This window comes from Carassius carassius, chromosome 2, assembly GCF_963082965.1.
Source record: "Carassius carassius chromosome 2, fCarCar2.1, whole genome shotgun sequence".
Taxonomy (NCBI): domain Eukaryota; kingdom Metazoa; phylum Chordata; class Actinopteri; order Cypriniformes; family Cyprinidae; genus Carassius; species Carassius carassius.
Genome location: NC_081756.1, coordinates 25,620,578 through 25,630,985, shown reverse-complemented (window position 1 = coordinate 25,630,985; position 10,408 = coordinate 25,620,578). Strand labels below are relative to the sequence as shown.

The following is a 10,408-nucleotide window of genomic DNA, read 5'->3' as shown; positions in this document are numbered from 1 at the left end:
ATGAAGGGATAGGCAGCTTATGTAGCGGAATATTTTAAAATTGAATGAAGAGTATGAAGTGCTAAAACAGGGAAGTGGAGATAAATAGATTGGTGTGTGAAAGATGGCGAAATAAGGCATTCCGCATTCCCCGTCACAAAGCAGGAGAGCAGCTGTGGACGGAGCAGGTTCCGCTCGACTGCAGACGCACAAAAGACCACTCCAACTTTCTCAGAGGGGCACTGGAAGGGACACTTGGGGGGAAAAATATCCTGGCTACTGTGAAAACATCTGAGGTAGAAATGTATTCTACATTCAAATCTTTAAACATAATCGCAAGCAACATGCTGGGACCTTTGACCGCATATCAGGTCAATGCCTTACCGTGATTGGCAGCTGGTGGAAGACCTCGATTCAGGAAGCCCTCTCACCTCAGCTGTGCTCAAATAAATATCTTAGGGGTTATGTGGTTAGGTTAAAGGTGGGGCACGCGACACATGGAATCAGCCTTTTCTCTATATATGCTTACATGCTGAACCTGGAGACATGATTATTGATGCCACACACAGAGACTATCCAACCCCATTTCCAAAAAATAAAATAAAATAAATCAATAAAAAGGCAAATTACAACGAAACTAGCAAATGCAAATGGCACGGTTTAAATTTTGACACGTTATATTAGGCTATAACCAATCGCGGGTTTCTTAAACAGTCCACTTTTTCTTTAATATTTGCTTCGTCATTAATTATTCAACTTATGACCAAATTTTTTTTGTGCACGGTAACTTGACGGATTGAGCTAGGTGTAAGGTGCTTATGTATTTAGATACTAATTCATTTACAAAATAAGTGACGCTGAAGTGTAAGCAACAAGTGCGCAGTGAGGTTGACGAGAGAAAAGTGTTTATAGAGGCAAGTGATTATTGTGCACATGTCACGCGCCACACTTGTCGCGAGAGTCGTAAACAATCACAAGCACGTGAAACAGGTGCCAGTGAAATTCAAAGCATCTAGACTCCCGCGAAGAAACCAGGATAACACCCTGTGAACCACCCAGGGTGTTCAGCCACCGGTACAGGTGACCAATAACATGCGGATCACGCGCTGTCTAATTTCACTTCATTTTCATTATTTATTTATTTTCTGAATATAGGGATGCAAATCTTTTACCCTTTACTGAAGTGTATAGCCACCACAAGGTGTTTAATACTAATTGCCAAATGTAAGATATCACAGGACTTGAAGGGTGCATATACGTAATTAAGCTACATTAATTCATATTCAGAGAGGGACCAACATTAACTGTGCATAACTATATTCGCAAAATAATTATTTAAATTTCATTTGCGCAGAGCCCTTTCAACAGAATTATAGCACCGTGCATTGGAAAACATTAGCAATGCGGGCAAATCATCTCCCGAGCAATCAAAACTTATTCTACAGATTTTGAAAAAGATTTTAAGTATATTTTAGCTTGATTATTATAAGATACATTATTAATATGATAAAACCTCTAATAATTATTTTAGCTATTATTTAGCAAACTCCCAAGTAAATATATGAAGAAGAAAAAATTGGAGAATTATTTATTTAAATGACATATAGACTATTTATGATATTAATCAAATTGGTTGCTTTTATCAAATGAACTGGAAATGAGAACATGAAATGGCATTAGGTATTATTAACGAATTCTGGTGCCATGTTACAATGTTAAATTGGTATAATCTAAATTGAGATTTAAGCAGTAATTAAACGTGTTTTGTTAAAGAAATCAACCATTCAGTGTGGTTTACAACACGAGACACGCATATTTAAAATACATTGATTTCAAATTTAAATCTCGTACCAATTCTAACTAAATCACTTCAAAATCAGATTACATTAGTATATTCAGTACAAACACTAACTTCGTTTTAGTGAAACGAAGGTAAGAACAAAAATCTGTCCCTAACACAGAATACAACAAATGAACAACATTTAAATGGCATTAAATGAACAATTTGGAACGTAGACAGTAAAAAAAAAGTTAATGCATGGATGTAACCTTCATTAGATTCCTGCCAAGGAATAACACAATAAAATACAGATAGCATAATGCATAAAATTGCGCATACATATTTTTGACAAAATTAAAACACCTTTTTATATTATTCAATGATTCTATATTTTATGAATTAATTTATCTAAACAACTTATTCCAGATCAAACATGAATAAATTATATTTATAACAATTCGTAACAGTGTAGACAAATGTTTTTTTTTCACTTTCGTAAAAGTTTCTGACAACTGGGCACAAACCATTTTGAGAAAATGCGTTTGCTCCGTGATGTTAATTAAATATAATGTGGATTGACACTGTAAATGCGAGTTTTCACGGAGAGAAAATGCTTGGTATTTGTGAAAGTGAAAATGCACCTGTGGCACTTTCTTGCATTTGAAAAACCAACCGACATGACACGTCTAAAAGCAGCGTCGATTATTTATTTTTTTAGTTAGTTGGGTCAAAAAAAGTCAAAAAAGGTCCATAAGCATAACAGTTTTGTCTCTTTGATACACTGAAATCTTCAAGGTGGGATGACTGGAGAGAGATACAAGGCTGTCAATGAAGCCATTTTCTCCAAAAGGGGTCTCAAGATGGGAGCAGCATTCAATTAACTTGATCCCATCTAAAGAGCCTTAATTAGGTTTGTGGAGGACGCCACATGCACGGTGGGTCAGGGACAGCGAGACTGTGTCGACTGAAAGAAGACTTATTTACGCCAGGACGATCAGACGCTTTAGAATTTAAAGCATTAAAACCTGTCAACTCTATCCTCCCGGCGTTTTCTGTTAGGATCCGGACCCCAACAGTTCCCTGGCTTTGATCGAGGGGTCTGGATTTAAAACAAGAAGCATCAGTCATGCATTTAGACCAATACCCACATCACTTTTACCGCACCAAAAATTGGGCGGTTGGTTACAAACATATATTGCTAAAATAATTTCTGGTGCGGTCACTTAAGTCGCGTTTGTCAGATATGAAGTCCTACGACACTTAGACAATACTGCAATCGTAACATATAAAGAGCTTTACAAATCTTTGGGAAGAAAAAAATATATTTGTGTGTGTAAGATCAAAAATAACTGCTCTCGTGCATTGCAGATCCTGGAGCGGTGGTTGGCTGGGTTGGATCCTGCCCTGAAGGTGTCAGGACTCATATTGCAGGCGTGCTTTGACTGACCGTGTTATGAGTGTTTGTGTGACTTTGAGAGCAGGACGGTGAGAGGGTGAGAGAGTTGAGTGGAGGCGGGGTGTATCCTTTACATCAGACTGCAAGCTCTACGATCAACAAGGCTCACACACACACCAGCGCGTCCATTCACAAATCGAGTCAGCGCGTCAACACCTATTGTAGTGACTGAGCCAGTGGCATGTACTGTTTGATAGATAGTCCAAAGAATACACAAAGGGTCAAACATAAACACTTCCAACCTAAACTAGAACAATGCAATGATTCAAATAAAACTCTGCTCCATACGTTGACTCCATCTATAATAGGCCTCTATTAATAGCTAGACACTGAGGTCATCGGTCTTTATATATAGCGCAAACTGCACATCACCTCGACATTTTTCTATCGACAGGTCTGTTCGGAGATTTCAACAAAAACCGGAAACCAAAGCATGTTACGAGGTTTACCTGTATTTCATCTGAATCTATGCCTGTTTACACATTTATGCATGAATATTTATAAATATTTATACATTTTTAATCAAATTACTGTCGCCCTCGCTGGCACTGACCTATCGCACTTCGTCAATAAAAATAAATAATAGCTAAATAAAGATGAAAACATGAATTAAACTCTTTGCAGAAGTATAGCCCATCTCTAACATACCACCAAAACTTAAACAATGTAAACATAGAAATATATTTGATTATCTAAGAACCAAAGTTCTTGATTAACCACAGTCAACAAAAATATCAGCGTGAACAAGTTTACAAACAAGACTGAAGGTTATTCTACCTAATTGACAGCTCCTATATACCCTGGGTCCTTGATATTTTCCATGCTGCTCCACTTGTGGATGGTTTTAGGTGCAAAGCAAATAGAATTAGTTAGACATAGGCCTGTACTGCTTTATGTAAAAATAAATTTTTCATATTCATATTCATTCATATTGGTTAGTGACATCACAGAATGCAGCTGAAGTGGAGGGTAAATGAGGAGACAGGGGTGCTTCATTCATGGAACATCATTGATCTATTGCATTGTTGTTTTATTTTAATTAAAAGTTCTGGCTCCTATAATGCTGGCATGATGTAGCCTAATGATATGCATGTCTGATAACGAATTTATTCTACGCGCAAAGAAACAAATAATTGCTTAAAATGAAATACGCGCTTATGCCAGAGCGAGCGTTTCAGTCAGAGAGACAGTAATAGAGGGCAGGGCAGGCCACGGCGCTTGCGATCTGTCAACCGCTCTATTGTCTTTCATCCATTCCGCGCATGGAGTCCACGGTGAATGTCTTGTGGGTGAATCAAATTTGTTCTAATAGAATGCCCTGTCGATATTAAAGCCAAAGCATCACTGAAGACCCTTAGATTACAGCCGTGTCCATTCCACTCTTGAGAAAGGCTGTACAACAGGCCAGTGGCTCTTGTAACGCTATGGATGTTCACATGGTGGTTGGGAGGTCTCCATCACGCAACAATAGGGCCTCAATATGAATAGCCAACATAAAAACATGACTAAATAATATTTTTGGTCCACAGGTTATTCCCCAACAGAATTTTAAAAACAATATTTTATTCAAATGTGGACAATCATAGAAAGTTGCAAAAAATAAATAGATAAAAAAAAACATGCTTTGTGAGTGCCATTAAAATAATGTGTTTAGATAATATGCACCAATTTGAAAAGAGACTGCACGCTCTTGGCTCGCCAAAAAAACTTAATAATGAGAAATGCAATCATAGAAGGCCTCCTGAGAAACCTCTTCAGTTAGAAAAGCTATAGCTACTGCACTTTCACTGAGAGGATTCAGTTGTTGCCAGAGTACCTAGTCTGTGGTTATAGCTTATGAACGAGTGAAAAAGTTGTTCTACTATTTTATTTTTGGGCGCGACTATACTTAGATTGATAATCTTTCAAATAGCAGGTATGTTTAAAGAGCCATAGGCACCTGTCCAAAGAAATAATCATCCAATCATCATACCATTAAAATATGGACTGCTCTTGTTGACAGATGAAGAACTCTCTGCATGTCTCCGTTTTACTTTTTCTGTGTAGTGTGCAGTATATAGGCCTACGTATAAATAGGCTACTGATACTCATGATTCTGAAATAAGAATGCTGAAAATCTTTATAGCTGTAAATCATGTCAAATTTAATAATATCGCTCTGAGTATTGAGAAAATGTAATCTCTCCTACTGCTTTTCACACACACACAAAAAAGTAATCACACATCAAGAAAACAGAAATGGTTATGTGTTGGGGACACCATTACGGAATGTTGCCTCCACTCGTTTTGGATTGACGCATATTTTACATTTAGCATTTTTTTTTTCAATTTAACAAAATTGCTATATAAATTATACAATAAAATATCCCCCTTCTATTAAAACTCAACAAATAGTATTAGTAGAAAAGATTTCCATTAAAATTCAGATTTGAAAATCTGTGGAGTGAGTTGACGACCAAATCTGATTAGATTAAAAAAAAAACAAAAAAAAAAAACATGCACAGCACACATTGCGCTACAAGAAAACCTGTATGATTAAAACGTGAAGTCCGTGTTCAGTATGCAGGCTGGGTTTTTGGCACTGCCCGAATTTGTATTTTGGTGAAGCACTGTGTCTTTAAAAGTGCAAGGATGAGTGTTGTCTGTTACCCTCGAATCAGGGCCATGTGACTGGCTCTTGTCTATTCTATTGGTCAAAGGCACGTGTCTAGGATACCGGAGCGTAACGTCACTGGGGGCTCGTATTAAAAATAAGAACAAAAATCCGGAGTGAAAGTATTTCAGGAGCAGTTAGGAGCCCCACTCCTCTGTCCTCAGAGTAGCCACTGACGTCCCGATAGTTGCATTGCGCAGAAAACAAATAGCACCAAACTGGCAAGTTACGGTTCATCAACCTTAAACAGAGAACATTCCGTGATTGGAAGGCGTAATTATGTTTTTCCTTTGTGACCACGGTGCGCAAAGGCTTTTTACTGTCGCTAAAGCTCACTGACAGATTTTCTTTCTCAGTTTTGAAAATTGCCTGAAGTGAACAAAGTGGACGGAGTCGCCCGTGGAGTGGGGTGCGACTGCCTGAGTGCTGGAGAGCGATAAAGGGTTAAGCCCGGAAAGTGGAAAGTGTGTCTCAGCATGGATGAGAGTGAGCAGAGCGCACGAGACGCGGAGCAGCGAGGAGCGGCGGACGAGTCCAACAGTGTCATACGACCCCTTCTGCAAGCTCCAGGGAACCTGCAGCTCCCGCACCGCATCACAAACTTCTTCATCGACAACATCCTGCGACCGGACTTTGGCTGCAAGAAAGAAGCGAACATCACGCGCGATGAGGGCAATCTCGGCGCGCGAGACAATCTCAATCCAACGGGTCCTAGCACGGGACAGGTGGGAAGTACTGTACCAGCAGAGGGGACTTCAACACATCCGAGCAGCGGAGGAAAGAAGGCAGAGATAGAGAGCGAAGAGCCCCTGAAGACCCGCGGGGAGAATGTGGATCAGTTCCTGGGTTCAGAGTCGGATAGTTCACAGTCCAATGGACAACCTAACCAGCCTATGCTGTGGCCCGCTTGGGTTTACTGCACACGATACTCGGACAGACCGTCGTCAGGTAGTACGTCTACCTTTAATTCCTTACCATACCATGTGCCAGGAAATAGAAATCTGTTAAATACAAACAGTTCTAATCTCCACTATATTCTAATCACGTATAGCCCATCCTAAATTTAGAGGGACATCGTCATTTTAAAACAAACTCAATAAGATGAAATACAAATCGCCAAATTATTGAAAACATTAATAATAATAAAAAGAACAATGCGACAATTAAACAATATCGGTTTAATTAAAATCTCACATCTTTCATATTTTTAAACATTTATAGCCTACGTAGCCTACTGGGACATTTGCGATTGGATTTTATGTTATCTAAAAGTAAACAATAGGCTACATCATCAATCAAAACGAAAAGTAGAAAAGTAGTTCAACAAAACTTACGTCAAAACGTATCATTTCAGAGTCATTTGAATCGTCTTTCATTTCAATTCCATACCATACTACCGTTTGCTTGTGGATTGGGAATGATGATTGTAGTCTAGTCTATCTATTTTTGTTATAGTTTAAACGAAGATAATGAGCAATACAATGTGTCGAAATGGATCTTCTTTTAATAAAGAAGTAAATAAAATATCACAGAAACGCAATTTGAACGTTGAATGGCTGTACGTGAGAGGTTTTGCCCTGTGAGTCTTTCGTCTTTGTTGATGTTTCATTAGCATATTTTTGACAATGGCGTAGGCCTCGCATCTACTATATTTGAGTAAGCAGTTGCTTATTAGTGCATCTGTGCAGTAAAGTAGCTACATTTCGTAACTTGAACATTTAACTAAAATTGTAGGCTATTTATAATATTTCAAAACTGAAGAAAGCGTATGTGCATGCTAATTTAACGCAAACTCGGGCAAGAATGGTCAGTTAGCCTAGTCCGTCGAATATTTTTCTTTTTACATTTTAAAAAAGTTTGAATTACGGCCAACCACTATTTGCATCCAATTTCTCACCTCTGCGCTTAATCTAAATAGCCGAATGCTGGTTGATAACCTAGGCTACTGTTTTTTTTTGTTTTTTTTTTTTTGTTTTTTTTAGCTACGAGAGAGCGTAGCTATTTCATACTGTCATTCGTCTATCGTTTTATTTTCGTTAAAGAAATGAGTCAAATAATATAATTACATAATATATTTTCTCTCCAGTACATTAGACTTTCACGTTGAAATGTAGACAAGCCTCCTTTAAACGCCTTCTCGCCTATATCTAGATATTCATGAAATTATTGTTCAACTGCAGTCGGAGCCTTTTAGCCGTCGTGAAGCAAATCACTCGTTTTGTTTGGACTGCTCTCGACTAACACTAGCCTTAAACAGTTATTGTGTCGCCCGAATGGGTTAATTTCACGTTGGCCTATGATCGCCATATAACCATATTCATACAATGTTGATGCCTAAAAAGGCTTTTTAAACAAGAAATGTCCAATGTGGATCAAGAAGCGAATCCCTCATTAAAATTCTGCTTCATCGCATCGAGGTTTCCCGCATTACCTATTAATGTAACCTCCACCGAGAGAGAGAGAGAGAGAGAGATCCATAGGCTACTGCTCACACCCAAATGTGACGCAAAATAAATAAATAAATAAAAGCCAACGTAAAACAGATTCATAAATTATAACTCTGCGTTGAACATGTTTACAGCCCCCCTTCTCTTCAAGACTCTGCATGAGCATAAATACAGATTATATTGGTCATGTACAATTTGTGCTTCGTTCTCATAACGGTCTGTTATTTCATCCACACTTGCAGGTCCTAGATCTCGTAAACCAAAGAAGAAAAACGCAAGTAAAGAGGACAAACGTCCACGCACGGCCTTCACGGCGGAGCAGCTTCAGAGACTCAAGGCCGAGTTCCAGGCCAACCGCTACCTGACCGAGCAGCGACGGCAGAGTCTGGCGCAGGAGCTGGGACTCAACGAATCACAGATCAAGATCTGGTTCCAGAATAAACGAGCCAAAATCAAAAAAGCCACCGGCACCAAGAACTCTCTGGCGTTGCACCTGATGGCACAGGGACTGTACAACCACAGCACCACGTCAAAGGAAGACAAATCAGACAGTGACTGAGACAGAGAAAGTGGGGAGGGGTGGGTGCGAGGTTATATTTACAATGCAATAATTGAAAAGAATAAAGGGCCAGTTAATAAATATACCAGCATTACTGACGTTAAATAGAGGCTATATCGAATTATGTCAAAAATACATTTATTGAATACAATTCTCTTATGAAATAATGGCGAAATTATTTAAAAAATAGGCTATAGGCCTATATGTGCCGTTTTTTTGCACTTGGGCAGAGTGGGTCTCTTAAGAGACAATTATTTTTATCATTCTTCTTTGTCAAGCTGTCACAAAAACCAAGCGTTTTCCGCGATTAACACAACGGGAGTTTATATACATTTATAAGTTGTTGAGAAAAAAAAAGAAAAGAAAAGAAGTGAAAACCTTGCTTAAGTCCAAAGAGTCTTTTCTGCTGCATCCAGGCAACTGTGAGTACTATGAAATGCGTGTGTTATTTACAAGTTTATCGTATTTGATTTGATATTTGATACACAATGGACGCAGCAATCGTCGGATCTCAGCAGGATTAAAAAAAAGAACCGAAAAAAATGAAAGAAACCGTTCTTTTTATTGTAAATAAATGCAAGTTTTAGCCTGGTTCATTTTAATGAGTGAATTGGAGAATAAAAAAAAAAAACGCGCAAGAGTTAACAATAGTGCATTACACTGTAGGTTGTCTGGTTGAACTATCATGTGAAATGGCCTAACATAAACGAAATAACATTGGGTTAACCTTCATAGCCTGGGCCAAACATTTCAATAGGTGCGCTAAATAAATAAACAAACGTACCGCAGCGTCTTAAATCGCACACATAATTTTTATAAAAGAGCAATATAATCATCTTTTGTAGCAAAGTATGTTTTAATCATCATAATGCTGCCTATAACGTGTAGCACTGACAATGATTTCGCTTGTGCCACTCTTGACAAAAGCCAGGGTAAGCGCCACAACACATCACAGAAATATAAACAAATATAGAAATATACAGCTATATATATATAAACACACAACTAACGAATAAAAAATACGCAAACCAGCTGTTTACTGTATGACATATGTTAAAATACTGTTTTAATGTTGACTTCATATTTGTTATGTATTTATATAGATTATATTAAGAAGAAGAAAAGAAAAAAAAGGTGTTGCTTTTTATGTGAGAGTAAGGTGTTTAAATTGCTTATTTATATTGCAATAAGTTCTTTGTGTGAATGAAGCGGTATTGGGGCCTTTGCATGAAAGCTGCAAATTGTCATATTAGGGCATATGTGTTTAGAAAAAGTTAAAAAGGTATGATCGAGATTTAAGTTGCAGACTGTATCCATATACCAAATTGTGGAATTTTTACTGTTTGAACCTTTTTGTTTTATAGTGAGTGACTATTTAGCCACCAAACTTAACACACTTTGCCTTACAAGTTCAAGTGCAAACTTAATAACACAGAACTGTGCCGAATCAGAGAAACATGAGTTCAATTGCAAATAAGCATATCTATGAATATGGCCTTCTATCTGATATACGACCTAATGAATTTACTCATCAG

At 38.0% G+C, this 10,408-nt stretch overlaps 1 protein-coding gene across 2 annotated transcripts; it reads left to right on the top strand.

Moving 5' to 3' along the window:
- The first annotated feature begins 5,783 nt into the window (after positions 1–5,783).
- Positions 5,784–9,498, top strand: LOC132107349 (homeobox protein engrailed-2a-like). Of its 2 annotated transcripts, none has more exons than XM_059513583.1 (2): positions 5,784–6,815; positions 8,557–9,498. In XM_059513583.1, the coding sequence occupies exons 1-2, from the start codon at positions 6,344–6,346 to the stop codon at positions 8,871–8,873; spliced, it is 789 nt and encodes a 262-aa protein (XP_059369566.1). In that variant the 5' UTR covers positions 5,784–6,343; the 3' UTR covers positions 8,874–9,498. The 2 variants fall into 2 exon arrangements, with proteins under 2 accessions (XP_059369566.1, XP_059369563.1); XM_059513580.1 differs by having other exon boundaries at positions 5,789–6,818.
- The last annotated feature ends 910 nt before the right edge of the window (positions 9,499–10,408 follow it).